Source organism: Emydura macquarii, unplaced genomic scaffold (assembly GCF_026122565.2).
Source record: "Emydura macquarii macquarii isolate MOO-44397 ecotype Brisbane River unplaced genomic scaffold, CSIRO-AGI_Emac_v2 contig_629, whole genome shotgun sequence".
In the NCBI taxonomy this organism is placed as follows: Eukaryota; Metazoa; Chordata; order Testudines; family Chelidae; genus Emydura; species Emydura macquarii.
In genome coordinates, this window is record NW_027130766.1 from 9,225,144 (window position 1) to 9,239,651 (window position 14,508).

General features: G+C 69.7%; 1 protein-coding gene across 1 annotated transcript; it reads right to left on the minus strand.

Moving 5' to 3' along the window:
* Positions 1 to 339: 339 nt before the first annotated feature.
* LOC137148501 (serine/threonine-protein kinase 17A-like) lies at positions 340 to 13,171 on the minus strand. The gene is made up of 7 exons (XM_067541365.1): positions 12,584 to 13,171; positions 7,783 to 7,995; positions 4,190 to 4,334; positions 3,797 to 3,923; positions 3,491 to 3,539; positions 2,692 to 2,871; positions 340 to 2,473 (listed from the first exon to the last, which is right to left on the minus strand). Exons 1-7 carry the CDS (start codon positions 12,676 to 12,678, stop codon positions 2,206 to 2,208), a joined length of 1,077 nt encoding a protein of 358 aa, XP_067397466.1. The 5' UTR covers positions 12,679 to 13,171; the 3' UTR covers positions 340 to 2,205.
* Positions 13,172 to 14,508: the final 1,337 nt, after the last annotated feature.

Consider the following 14,508-nt stretch of genomic DNA (forward strand, 5'->3'; position numbering starts at 1 on the left):
GGGGGGCTGGGTGCCCGACCCCCACCCACCGCTGGTGCTGCACTGCCCTCTGCTGGCCAGCCCAGCCCCCTGCAGGGCCCAGCCTGATCCATGGGCCAGGGCAGAGAGCGGGTGCGGGGGGGCGGGGAGGGATGCTGGATCGTGGCCCTCAGCAGACAGGCGCTTGTGGCCCCTGCAGTGATTCCTGCCGCTCTGCTGCCAAGCAAGTGGAAATCCCAGGCAGTGGGTGCAGGCAGAGAACACCCCCCGCCCCCTCGCCCCCGGCCCTGCCACCCCCTCGCCCCAGCCACCCCCTCACCCCAGCATCCTGAGCAGGGGAACTACAGCCACGGGCCGGGCTCGGGTCAGAACCGGGGCGCTGGGTGTCGGGCCTCCCGGGTTCTGTGCCTGGCTCTGGGAGGAGAGTGCGTCTAACGGGCTGGGCTGGGGGGGCCGGCAGCCAGGATTCCTGGGTCCTATCCCTGGTTCAGACGGGGGTGGGGTTGGGGGGATGCCAAGCAGAATCCAGGGTTCACCTCCCACGGCCGGCCTGCAAAGGGCTGTGGGCTCAGCAGGGGCGGGCTGGGATTAGCACGTAACAAGCCCGTGGGCTCCCTGGCTGTGGGCTGCAGCCTGTTGCCCTCGGCTGCAGCCAGCCAGAGCCGAGTGCGAGGGGCTGTGCACACAGCATGGGAGGGGAATGCCACCCTGGGTGGCGGGCAGCCGCAGGTGTTCGCCGAGCTCTCACTAGGTGGCAGCAGAGACAGTGGCGCAGCCTCTTCAACGGCAGGGCCGCACCGTGCTGGGAGCTGCACGTTACCTGAGGTCTGCTTGTCGCACCTGGGCATGCAGCACCTGCCTGTGCACGATGCCTTCGCCAGCCAGGGGCTGAGCCTACCCTAACCCTGCCCAAACTGCTCCTGCACAGCGCTGGGGCCAGGCCCCCTCAGGAGGGGGGGCAGGAATGCAGGGGGCCCTGCTGGGGTCTGACGCAGGCACCCCTGGGGCAGCCTCCCATTGCCTGAGGGGCAGAGGCTGGTTCTCCCATCCCTGGGCAGGAAGCCAAGGGGCTGTGCCTGGCTGGGTGAGCGTGTGGGGGCTGGGGGGGCCCAGGGATATGGGCGCCTCCTCAGGGGAGGAACCGACATTGTCACAGCCAGAAACTTTAACCCTTTATTTTAGAAAACGAACCACCGCAGTGGCGCACGGCGGCAGCGAGCAGCGGCGATGGGCAAGGCCTGCCCCTGGGCTCCAGCATGGCCCTGCAGCTCAGCCGCAAAGCCCAGCGCCCCGGGGGCACGGCTGCAGCGAGGGGAGCCCCATGGCGCCAGCTGCTGGGCCAGGGACCCTGCTGGGTGCTGCCCTCACCTGGCGCTACCCGTCCATGGCCCACGCCCAGCAGGTTGGCACAGAGCAGCGAGTCCTGGCATGCAAGCGCTCCACCTCCCCCCCCCGGCCCCAACGGGCCGTTAAATGATGGGCTAATTAGACAATTCAGAAACCATCTACCAGGCTGCAGGGCCCCTCCCTCCCCCCAGCAGCAGTCCCAGCGCCCAGCACCCGCAGGCAGGGCCAGGCCCCGCTGAAGCGCTAAAGCGGCCTTTGCCCGCCGGGCTCTGTGCTCCCGCCTGCAGCTGCCCTGCCTGGCAGGGGCCGGGAGAAGCGGCTGCAGGTTTTGGTTTGCAGTTTGAAGGAGGGCGGGGGTCTAGGCGTGACCCCGCTGGGAGCTGAGCCGGGGGCTCGCTGCTCCCCTTTGCAGATACCCCGGGGCTTTTCCGCGGCGTCGGTCTCCCGTAGAAGCAGCAGGGCTTCGGTCTCTTCCTGCAGTCGCTGCCGTGTCTGGCTGTGCGGGGCCCCGACCCCCACACGGGCGCCTGCCGGTAACAGGTGCTCCCCTCCCCCCACATTGACAGTCCCCCCGAGGTCCCAGTGACCCAGCCCCCATCTTGCAGGCTCCGGGCCCCCCCATCGCACCACATACACAGGAGCATCGGCTCCGGGGTGGGGCATGGCAGCCCAGACGCCTCCAGCAGCCGGGCGCCCGTCCGGCTCCCACGGGACTGAGGCAGAGCTGCTCTTGCTGCCCGGGCAGCCGGCAGGCGGGGAGTCCACCCCTCCAGGGGCCGCGGCTGCAGGGCAGGTTCAGAAAGGCGCCGGGCAGGCCCGGGGCGAGTCCGGGCATTGCTCTCTGCGAGGCAGCAGGCAGAGGGGGCGCGGGCGGCCGGCTCAGCACACCAGCTCCTGGGCGATCTCCTGCAACGCTGGGAACGGCTTCCGCGCCCCAGCCAGCTCCGTCTCCCGCCCCTCCAGGCCTCCCAGCTGGCGGCAGGGGCAGGGCACAGTGTAGGAGGCCACCAGCACCAGCTCCTCGTCCCCCTCGGGGCCACCGCTGCCCTCGCGCGCTGGCGCCAGCGCGTGCTCAGCCCGCAGCAGGGACGCCAGCTCCGGGGCCAGCCAGGGGTGCTGCAGACACTGCTCGGCCTTGGCCCGCTTCCTGCAGGTAGGAGAGAGGGAGTTAGTGCCCGCCACCGTGCCCCTGCGCCTCGCCCCTCCCGCCTTGCTCCCCGCGTCACTTGGGCCAGCTCCCCCCGGGCACCCCGAGCCCGGCCCATCTCCCCAGCGCAGGCAGCGCGTGCTTGGCGGGTGGCTGCAGCCCGGGCGCCGCGTGCCCCTGAGGCCGGCATGGCGAGGCCGGGTGGCGGCAGTGGGTACCTGGGGTTCTTGACGAGCAGGGAGCAGATGAAGTCGACGGCCCGGTCGGAGACCCCCTGGAAGGCGTCGGGTGGGAACTCCACGTTCACCTGCGAGATGTTCAGGAAGGTCTCCTGCTTGGTGTCCCCCCGGAACGGCGACTCGCCCGTCAGCATGACGTAGGTCAGCACCCCGATGCTCCTGGGGAGAGCCGCTGGCCGTGAGCCCGGCTGGTGCAGGGGGGGCGCAGCCCCCACGACCCAGCCCCAACCCATGGGACTCGCCTCCTGTGCTCACCTCCCAGCCCAGCCCCAGGCTGAACCAGCCCCCTTGGGCCGGGGAGGCCGGCACACCCAGCCCCGCGCCACTGGCAGCTCCTGCCTCCCTCCGCTCATGGCCACGGGCGGAGACTTTCCCAGAGCCTGGGGGGACGGGAGCCGCTGGGCCCTACCGCTGCTGGGCCCCTCGGTGCCATGCGGGGGACGTAGCCCTGGGCCTCCGCGCAGCAGGACTGGGGCGTGCCATGAGTGGGTGTTGCACCCACCCTGCGGGCTCCCCTGCCCCATCTCCAGCCAGAAGCGGGGCCCCTGGGGGCTGGGCAGGGCCGTTTCTGGGTTCTGGGGGGACAGTATCTGCAGGGGCCGGCCGGATGCGGCCCCACCAGCAAACACTGCAGCTACCTGGTGACCTGCAGAGCACAACCATGGCGGGGGGGGCACCAGCACCTGCCCCCACCGCCCGGAGCCAGGACAGACCCCCTCCCCCGACCCGCATCAGGTCAGCGCTGGCGTGTGGCCCCGGAGAGGACCCAGAGACCTACCACATGTCGGTGGCTGTGCTGATGGGCTCATAGTTCAGGATCTCGGGGGCTGCAAAGGGAAATGCGGGAGAGTTACGGGCGCGGGTCTGAACGGGCTCCGTGGGGGCGGGGGGCAGACCCATACCCAGTCCCCCTTCTCTGCTGGAGGGAGGTGCAGGGGAGCCCGTGGGCAGGCGCCCGGGGCAGATTCTCCTTCGCGAGTGCACGACCAGTGTCTCTGTCCTCCCCCCACACCCCCACCCCACCGCCCGCCCCCGCCCAGCCCCGGCAGCCGGTCTCTGACAGCCCAGCCGTGGCGCCACTCACCCACGTACTCCGGCGTGCCCAGGATCTCGCGCACCTCCCGCACGGCGTCCACCCGGCGTGACAGCCCGAAGTCCACGATGCGGATGTCGCCCAGGGGGCTGCTGCTGGTCAGGAGGATGTTCTGGGGCTGCGGGGCACGAAGGGCAGGGCGTGAGCGGAGAGGGCGGGGGCGCCCCCCCCCCAGACCCCTGCAGAGAAGGGGGGGCAGCTGGGAGCACTGGGGAAACCAGCCCTGTCTGAGCTGGCATCCGTCTGTCCCGCCCTCCCACCAGCCTGCTCCGGGCTGGGCCCCAGCTCAGCAGTGGGACGCCCCATGCGAGGCAGGTGCCAGCCCCGTGTCAGGCAGGAACAGCCGCCCCCGCCCAGCCCAGCCTGGCCCGGCCCGGCCGGTACCTTCAGGTCCAGGTGGACGACGTTGTTCTTGTGCAGGTAGGAGACACCCCGCAGGATCTGCCGCACGAGCCGCACGACGTCCTGCTCGGTGAAGGCCTCGTCCTCCTCAGCCACGCACTGCTGGAAGATCTCCCCGCCGGCCGCGCTGGGAGAGACGGGACGCCGGGTGAGGGGCTGGCGGAGCCCTGCAGGCGCCAGCTCCCCCCCAGCCCCACACGCACCCCCTCTGTGCACAGCTCCACACCTAATCCTGCCTCTAGTCCCAGCCTCCCCCACTCCCCTCACTAGACCCCGCTCCCCTCCCAGCTCTGGGGGTCGAACCCAGGTGTCCTGACTCCGCTGTCTGCACCGCAGGGCCAGATCCTGTCCCACCAGCACCAGCACTAGCACCACCCTCCTTCCGGGGCTTGCCCGGACCCCACAGGGCCCCAGAGGCTGCCCGCACGGGGCTGGTGAGTGCTGGACGGGCTGGTGGTTTCGGGGGGCGGGGGGTACCTGAAGGGGGCTCCACCCCCACCACACACGCCAGCACAGCCTCCCCTGGGCCCCGCACCCCTGCAGCTGACCTCTCGGGGCCCCCAAGCAGCCAGGACACTGCATGTTCCCGGGCGCCAGCCGGGCTGGCTCCATGCCAGGGTGTCTCTGGGCAGGACGGGGAGCCATGAGCACAGAACGACCCCAGCCCTGCCCACCAGTAACCATCACTCCCAGTTGGGATGGCAGGGCCCTTTCCACGCCAGCAGGCACGAGGGGCTGTTCCCCACCTCCCAGGAAGGCCTGGCAAGAGCAGGAAGGGGGAGAGCCAGAAACCTCTGTGAGGAGGCCGGAGGGGCACCCACGGGACCAGCGAGGGCGTCAGGGCGGGCCGGTGCCCAGGTACCCAGTGATGGGTGGATCTTTGCCCATCCCTGGCCCTGCCACCCCAGAGCCGGGCTAGGACCCTCTTTCCAGACTCCCCCCTTGCAGCCCGTGATGCAGGGGCTAGAGCTGAGCCCCTCACGCCTTGGCTGCCCTCAGCCACACCTGGGCTCCATTGGCCGCCTGCCCAGCTGGCTCAGCTCAGAGGGTGATTGCCCTGGAAGGGCTGGGAAACGTCAGGTGGAGCCGAGGAGCCCTGGAGAGTGGCCGGCCCGGCCCAGCCCAGCCCGCGTGAGGGTCTGCAGCACAGCACCGGGGGACTCCGGGGAAGGTCCCAGGGAGGCAGGGCTCTGTTCCAGAGCCGGGAAGGTCAGTCTGACGGGACGGGGCCTGAAGGGTGGGCAAAAGAGGAGGCCGGGTTTTATCTGGATGGTTGCAGCCCACCAGGGGCTGGGTGCTGCGCGGCCCAGGCAGAGGGCTGAGCCTGCGAGAGGCAGACAAGGGGCAGGGAGTGCCTGCAGTGCCCCCCTCCTCCCATGGGGCAGCCATGCCCTGTGGCACCCCCTGAAGCCGGAAAGGGGGGGCACCCTCCACAGGCAGGGAGCCTGGCTCTCCTTGGCTGCAGGGGCTGACTCTGCAGTGCCCTGGCCCTGCGCGCCCGCTCACGTCAGAGCACAGCCGGGGGCTAGCAGCTGGCGCAGGCGAGTCCGGGCATGGCCAGTTCCCAGTGCGGCGAGGCTGTGGAGGGGTCAGTCCAGGCAGAGCCGCCCTCCCTGCACATGCTGCCCAGGCCCGGGGTTCTCTGGGGGCCATCGGAGGCAGTGAGGCCCAGTGGTTAGGGCCCTGGACTGGGTGTCAGAACCCCTGATTTCTACTCCTGACTTGCCGTGTCACCTTGGCCCTCTCCCTCCTCATCTCTGGTCTCCTCCCGCCCCCGTCTTGTCTATTCAGCTTGTGAGCTGGGGGGCAGGGACGTGTGCACGGCGCTGCACGTGCGTGCCGTGGGGCCCTGAGTTCGGATGGGGCTCATCAGCCCTGCTGCAGGAGCAGGGGGAGCGCGCTGCCGGGCAGGTTTGCTGTGCTGTGGTTACGGCGAGAGCAGCTCCCCGCCACAGCCGCGCTCTCGCTCTGGATGGAGAAAACACACGCACGAAACCACCCGCCGCTTCTGGGAACTCTGAGCTGAGCCAGCGCCGCGTTGCAGGGACCAGCCGCCCACGCGCCTGCCCCGACGGCCAGGTGCACTCACAGCGCGTGGGTGGGCGGGCGGGCGGGGCCAGGGCAATCCATGTGCCTGGCCAGGGCAAGGGACCGACACCCCCCCCGGGCCAGCGAGGGGCTGAGAGGTTTGGTTTCTGCCCCGTGCCCGGGCAGGTGCCGTGGAACTCGCTGCTGTTCATACCCTGGGCCCCGGCGCCAGCATCCCTAGTGCCTAACGAGCTCGTTACCCAGGTGCCCAGCCTGCCTCACGTGCACACGGCCCAGAACCAGCCAGCCCCAGCCCCTCCTGCTTGTCCCCAGGCCAGCAGCAGGGGAAGCAGGAGCAGCCCCAATGGGTCCCAGCACCTCCGGGTCGCTGGCTCCAGCCCTGCCTCAGTGGGGAGCCCCCAGGCCTTGGTCAGTCCAGTGCTCCCTGGGCAGGTCCCACGTCAGGTGGAGGCTGAGCTCCTCCCAGGCAGGTGGGGCTGGCGCCACCCCACGCTGTCCCCTCCCGACCCACCTCCAGCCTACAAGCCCCTGCAGGCAGGGGAGAGGGACCGGCTAGAGACCCTGCCAGGACCAGGGCTCGTTTCCCCACTGCAGCTGGGCACCCAGGTTCACAGGGCAGGACAGGACCAGCTCCCTCTGCCAACAGCATCCCTGGAGCCATCAGCGCCGGCTCCTCCACGCACCCTGCCGCCCCCCGGCCAGCCCCCCGGTCCGTGTGTGGGGGGGGGGGCCCTGCAACATTGCTGCGCTCTCCTGCAGCTACCGTCCCTACGTCACCGTCCCACCCCCACCTGGTCCCTTTCTGGGTAAGTGCGCCTGGCCTGGCTCCTGTGGAGGCCCCAGGCAGGAAGCCGGGTTCTCTGGGGACCCAGACGGGGCCCTGTGGTGGAGCCAGGCAGGCAGGATGTGGCCCCGAGCACAGCAGCTGCCCGGAAAAGGAGCTGAGAAGCGGCGCTGACGCCGTTTCTCAGACACGCTCTGGTTCCGTCACTTCCTGCCGAGTTCGGCAGCAGGCTGCGGGTGCGGGTGCAGGCGCCCGGCAGGGCAGGGAGCTCCCTGGGGCCTGGACGCGGGCGCAGCCGCCAGCCTGTTGATCCCCCCCACATCCCCCTCGATTGGCACCCGGGAGAGGCTGTTCTAGGACCCTGGGAAAGTCGTTTCTGGGCCCAAGGAGGCAGCAGGGCTCTGGTCGGAGACACCCCCCGGCAGCCCCGAGACGGTGTGAGCCTGCCCCGTGTAGACAGGATGTGCAGGACGACCCCAGCACCCCATCCAATGTCTGAACCCGCCCCGGGCCGAGCGAGGGCTGGACGAGGAAAGGCCTGGGGCCGGGAGACCCGCCGGGAGGAACACGGGGCAAGAGCCGTAGCGTGAGGCAGTGTGAGGACCCTGCTGGGCTTAGTGTAGGGCAGAGGAGTGGGGGGAGGGGGTGCCGCACTCTGCCCCCCCCCCCAGCCGTGAGGAGCCCCGACCCGGGCCGCCACTGACCAGCAGCCCCCGTCCCCTGCCCGCCCCCCGACACTCACTACTCCAGCACCAGCACGATCTCGGCGGGCGTCTCGTAGACCTCGTGCAGATCCACCACGTGGGGGCTGGGGGCGGCCAGCTCCAGCACCGCGATCTCGTTGATGATCTCGGGCCGGCAGTCCTCCCCCTTGCGCCGCTTCCGCAGGAACTTGGCTGCGAATTCCCGGCCCGTGGCCTTCTCCAGGCACTTCTTCACCACCGCGAACTTCCCCCTGCGGAGAGCAGCCGGGAGGGAGCTGAGCATGGGCCAGCCCCGGCCCCTCCATCACACCCCCCCACCCCACACTGTGCTGCCCCCATCCTGCCCGCCCATTCCTCGCCCCACCCGGCCGCTCGCTTTCCAGCCGCCTCTGCGCAGCCGGCCCCAGGGTGCCCAGCGAGGGGCTGGCGTTGCCAGCCTGCCACGAGCCCCCTGAGCTGTGAGCGTCAGAACAAGTTGCAGCTTCTGCCTTTAAACAGGGGGGACCCAGGAGCCCCAGGGACCAGCTGCCCAGGCCCTGGCACCGCTGAGGAGGGCAGCCGGGGCCTAGGACTGAGCCGCGCCTCCCCTTGTGCGAATGCGCCAGCCCCGCTCGCCCGGAAGCTGCAGGGCAGAGGCGGGAGCAGCCAGGCTGCGGGTGCCGGCCAGAAGGGTTTAGCCTGTGCTGGGAGCCTGCGGCCTCCCCTGCACCCACGCAGCATGGCCAGGAGCCCGACTGGCCCTGGCCCTGGGGGGGGGCTGGAGTTGGGGTGAACGGGGGGCAGAGGTGGGCTGAGACGGCTCCACTGAGGGCTCCAGCACGTGGTGCTGGGAGGGGGGGCGCAGGTCTGCCCGGAGCCATGAGCCCCACCTGCCACCCGGCCCCCAGCACTGCAGAGACGTGACGCTGCTCCCAGGCGCCCCCTGAGCAGGGAACAGCCCAATTTCCTCTCCCCTCCCCATTAGACAGCAAGTTCAGGAACAGAACCCAGGACGCCTGGTCCTTGGCCTGTCCTCCCATCACCCCTCTCCCCGCGGCCTGATCCCGCAACAGCCCAGGGCCGAGGGGGCCCAGCATTGCACAGGCCCGGCCCAGTGTCTGCGCTCTGGGGCAGGAGTGTGGGAATCCCTGGGGCCTGCAGTACCTGGATGGGGTGGGGGGGGGAGGCACAACCTGCATCTTTGCTACCCTCGGCTCAGCTCCAGAGCTGCTGCCCCAGTCACTCAGCCACCCCCGCCCCCCGCCAGGGGCGCCTGCAGATTTCCACCCCATGGAAGGAGCCGCTGAGTGGGAGCGGGTGAAGACTGGGCAGCTCCCTCCTTGCGGGCAGGAGGAAGGGTTACGCCGGGGCAGGCAGGAGACGTTCCCGGGATTTGAGTGTAAACAGAGACGTTCCCGCCCCGCTGCCACTGCCAGGAGCCCGTCGCCTAATGGGAACCATGTGTCCTGGGCACCCGGCTCAGCCCCTGCGCAAACGGCAGCCGGGGGCACCCCAGAACCCCGGCACGCAGGGCACCACCACCGCAGCCCCAAGGACAGCGGGCACAGGCCCCTCTGCGCTGCACCCGCCAAGCCCCCACGGGAACCCAGGGCAGCAGCCAGCTGCTCCCAAACCTGCCAGCGCCCAGTGCCCCACACGTGGCTCCTGCCCGACCCCACCAGCTCCATCCCCGGGGGCCTGCGCGCTCCCCTCCTGGGACTGCAGCCAGTCCACCCCCACCCCCAGCTCTGGCTCCAACACGCCCAGGCAGGACTCCCACGCAGCCCCACGGCCTCCAGGCAAAGCCCTGGCCCTGGTCCAGCCCTACCAAACCCGCCCCACAGCTGCGAGAGAGGGACAGCGCTTTCCCAGCTGCCCCAGGCCACCCCAGGCGCCCTTCCCCCTGCCAGCCTGCCCCGCCTGGGCTGGGCCGTGCCTGGGAGCGGCTGCAAAGATCCGCCGGCAGCGAGACCCCGGCCCGGCCTGCGCTCAGCCACCCTGGCGCTCGCCTCCTTAGCCGCAAAGAGAAGCTGGATGAAGTCCGAGCAAATCGCTGCCAGTTAGCAGGAGCCACGGATGGAAATGGGCCGTACCCCTATGCCCCCCTCCCGGGGGCACCAGCCAGCCCCGACCTGCTGCACGGCACCCCTGGGTCCTAGCAAGGGCCTTTGGTTGGGGATCCGGCCGAGGCCATGGGCAGAACTGCAGAGCTGCTGTGAGAGCAAGACCTGGCTCCCCCGTCCCCCGCCACAGCCCAGCCCGGAGCCGCTCTCAGGGCAGCCTCTGGCCACAGCCGCGTGGCCCCAGGAAGTTTGGAAACGGCCCCGCAGCAGAACTTCGTGCCCCGGAGCAAGAGCTGGCGGCAGCGGCTGGGGCTGTGTGTAAATGGGACTGGCACTGAAGGCCTACAAAGCGGGGCACCCAGCCTGCACCGGGGGGGCCCAGGGCCCTCAGGAGAAGGCGGGGGCAGGGGCTAGTCTCGTTCACTGTTCAGCTGCCCCAGCCCGCCATGGCACTGCTCTGCACCCTGCTGGGCCTGCGGGGGGGACGGGCCTGGCTGCACCCTGGGCACTTCCTGTCTCACTTTCACAAGCTCTGATTTTCATGCTTAAAATTTAAAACACCAGAACCCGCAGCGGAAGAGCAAGAGCTGCCCCAGGCCCGGCTGGCTATGTCGCCCAGCCCCCGCTCAGCTTCACTCTGCTTGTTCCCAGCTGCAGGGGAGTGCAGGAAGGACCATGCAGCCGGCCAGGTGCTGGACAGGGTCGTGAGAGACCCTGCCACCGACTCCCTGGTGACCTTGGCTGAGTCCCTTCATCTCCCTGGGCCTTGGTCCCCAGCTGTAACATGGGAAGGATGTTCCTGACATCACAGGGGTGCTGGGGGGGTACAACCCGCCTGTGCCGGTGGGGCTCAGATCCTGGGGTGATGGGGTTAGATTGGGGGGTGCAGCTGGGCATAACCAGGGGCCATGTCTGGGCTGCCCTCGCACCTGCTGGATTCCAAGGAGGGCGTTAGCCCGAACGGCCCCGCGCCTGCTCCCAGGGTGATTTCTCAGGGTGGGGCCACCCCCTGCCGAGTGCAGGCAGCAGCCAAGGCGGACCAGGACGACAGCTGGGACAGGGAAATGCCAAGTCCCAGACCAGGCTCTTCCATGAGACGCTAACTGCAGCCATCCACCCCAGGCAGCCCGTGCTGCTCCAGCCAGCCAGGCGGGGGACGAGGCTCAGGCCTCACACGGGGGAATCCCGGGCTGCGTTCAGCGCACCGGCCGGCCGGCATGCTGCTAAATACAGAGAGCGATCCCACACCGGCGGCTGCTTCTGCTGTGCCCGGGGCACTTCACCTGCTCAGCACACGGGCCCCTGCTGCGTGCACAGCTGCACACCACAACCGCAGGGCCCAGGCCCCGGAGATTTGCCTTCTCTCGGCTTCCAGGAAATCAGCAACTAACAACCCGCTCTGAGCAAGAAACCACACCACGCTCAGCTTCCGATTGTCTGCAGAGCATTGCAGTGCTGGGGGGTGGGGGGGGCATCCTGGCACCCCGCTCCACCCGCCTGGCACCAACAACCAAACTGCATTTCAGCGGCAGCTGAACCCGGGGGAACGGTCTCGGGGGGCAGGGGTACAGGGTCTCTGCCTGGGGGGGTTGTGTATAGGGCTCCCTGGTGGGGGTAGGGGTCGGGGTAGGGGTGCGCGTCCGCGGCTGTGACAGGAGAGATTCTTCCTCCACCAGAAGCGGCTGTATTGACTTTCCCCTGCACAGCCTGATCTGTCAGCTGGGGGAGGAGATGGGCCCTGGCCCTTTCCTGCCCCACACGGGGTTAGCTGACTTCCCAGACAGGGGGGTCCATCCCCCCATGCTGCTGCCATCTCCCCGCTATGAGCCTGGCTCAGGCGGGGGTCAGCCGAGGACACGGGCAGGGCCAGCAAGACGCTCGCCCCACCACCCCTCCAGGCAGTGGCGCAAGAGCCAAACCCCAAGGGCAGCGCTCAGACAACCCCAGCTCTCAGACATGCCCTGCTGCCGCAACCCACAGGGCCCCAGCCCCAGCTCGGGGCTCATCCCCTGCGGCAGAGGCCTGGGCTGTGACACCAGCTCCGCTCGCCCCTTCCCGGCTTTCCTCCAGGCCCCGCACACGGGCACCGTGGCGCAGCCCTGAGCGGGGCTTGGTCCCGACTGGCAGACCCACAACGCGCTCGCAGCCGGGGTGAAAGGCCCCAGAACAGCACGTGGGCTGCACTCCCCAGACAGCGACACCCCGCCACTGTCACACACACAGTAACACACACACACACAGCGACACCCCGCCATTGTCACACACAGTAACACACACACACTGCGACACCCCGCCATTGTCACACACACAGTAACACACACACACACAGCGACACCCTGCCATTGTCACACACACAGTAACACACACACACTGCGACACCCTGCCATTGCCACACACACAGTAACACACACAGCGACACCCCGCCATTGACATCATGACTGACCCACACACACAGTGACACCTCGCCGTTGTCACACAGAGTAACACACACACACACAGCTACACGCCTGCCATTGACACACACACACAGCAGCACCTGCCACCTGCCATTCACACCGGGACACACACGACACATCCCCAACTGGTTCACGCACAAGCGGAGTGCTCATGCACACCTGCACACGCAGTTGCACGCACAAGTTGCACACGCAGTTGCACGCCCCCCGCTCGCCCTCTCGATGCCGCAGACAGGCGGGGGGGTCTCTAGTGAGGAGGCACCACGGGGGGGCCGCTGCAGGCGCTGCTGAGCGGGGGGGGGGGAGCCCCGGCCCCGCCGGCCCCGCCGCGCCGGCCTCACCTGCCCAGCTCCCGGCCCAGCAGCGCGTAGCTGTCCGCGAACCGGTCCGTGCGGATGCGGGTCTGCGCCTGGGCGGCCAGGCCCTGGCGGCTCATCCTGGCGGGGGGCCCGGGGGCGGCTGCCCGGGGTCGGGGGCGCTGCTGGCGGAGCCCGGCCGGGTCCTGATGCTGGCCCGGTCCCAGCCCGCTCGGCCCCGCTGCCCGCGAGAAGCGGCTCCGGGCGGCTCGGTGCCGGTGTCCGGGCGGCGGTGCGCAGCGCAGACTGGCTCGGCCGGCCCGGGGGGGGAGCCCGGCTCAGCCCCGGGCCACAGGCGGCGTCTCCGCCTCTCGGGGCGGCTCCAGCCCCGGTCCCTCCCCCGGCGGGTGGCTGGGGAGAAGGGGGGGGTGTCCCTGCCGCAGACACTGCAGCGGGCAGCGGGCCCCCACGAGAGACCCCAGCCGCGGGGGGCGGGAGCGGCTGGGACAAGCCTGGGCCCCCCCCGGGACGTGGGAACCTTGCGGACGGGCAGCCCCGGGCCCCATAACAGCCCCAGACCTGGCACAGGCCAGCTGCAAAGGCAGTGCCTCCCCCCGCACCCGCCCCCCAGCCCCGCCTCTGCCCCCCAGCACCCGCCGCTCCCACGCGCCCCTGCCCCCCAGCACCTGCCGCCTCTACCCACCTCTGCCCCCCCCGGAACCCGCCGCCCCTACCCGCCTCTGCCCCCCAGCACCCGCCGCTCCCACACGCCTCTGCCCCCCAGCACCCGCCGTCCCTACCCACCTCTGCCCCCCCAGAATCTGCCTCTGCAACCCCAGCACCCGCCACCCCCCACCTGCCCTCTTCCAGCACCCCTCCAGCACCCGCTGCCCCCCAGCACCCACCTCCACTGCCCCCACAGCCTCTGCCCCCCAGCACCTGCCGCCCCCACCCTCCTCTGCCCCCCAGCACCCGCCGCTCCCACCCGCCTCTGCCCCCCAGCACCTGCCGCTCCCACCCTCCTCTGCCCCCCAGCACCCGCCGCCCCAGCACCCGCCTCTGCCCCCCAGCACCTGCCGCTCCCACGCGCCTCTGCCCCCCCAGCATCCACCTCTGCCACCCCAGCACCCGCCACCCCCCCACCTGCCTCTGCCCTCCAGCACCCGCTGCCTCCCAGCACCCACCTCCACCGCCCCCACAGCCTCTGCCCCCCAGCACCCGCCTCCCCCCCAGCACGTGCTGCCCCCCCAGCACCCACCTCTGCCCCCCAGCATCCACCGCCCCCCACACGCCTCTGCCACCCCAGCACCTGCTGCCCCCACCTGCCTCTGCCCAGTCCCAGGCTTCAGCTTCCAAACCACACAGAAACAAGCCGCAGACGTGAACCGCCCGCCAGTAACAAACCCTTGTGTATCGTCTGCGTCACCGTCAACCCTACGGCATCGAACCCTTGCTATTTCGCATGGATTAGGGGAGCAGGCAAAGCCGATGGGCCCCCAGGACCAGGCCTTGGACAGGCGGGTGGTAAGCGCATCTCGCAGGTAGAGGAAGGATCACTCGGGGTAAGGGGATTTCACAGCCGTTCTTCCAGAGAGGAATTCTGGGGGCTAGGCCGTGTCCGTAGGCCATGAAGAAGCTACACAGACTCATGCCCTCCTGTGCTTTAATGAAGCTGGGGAACTGGTTGGCGCCCAGGTGGGTCAAGGTGACCAGAGAGCAAGTGAGAATCGGGCCGGGGCTGGGGGTTAATAGGCTCTTGTATAAGAAAAAGCCCCAAATATCGGGACTGTCCCTATAAGATCAGGACATCTGGTCACCCTGGTCAAGGTTTGCACTGGGTTCTCCTCCATCCCAGCCCGGCAGCCCTGCCCGCGTGTTTCTGGTTCTGCGATTCCCAGTGAGGCAGACGTGCGAAGCCCTGAGAGGCTGAGTGTCTGGTGCAGGCTCTGCTGGGACAGCTGCCATTGCGT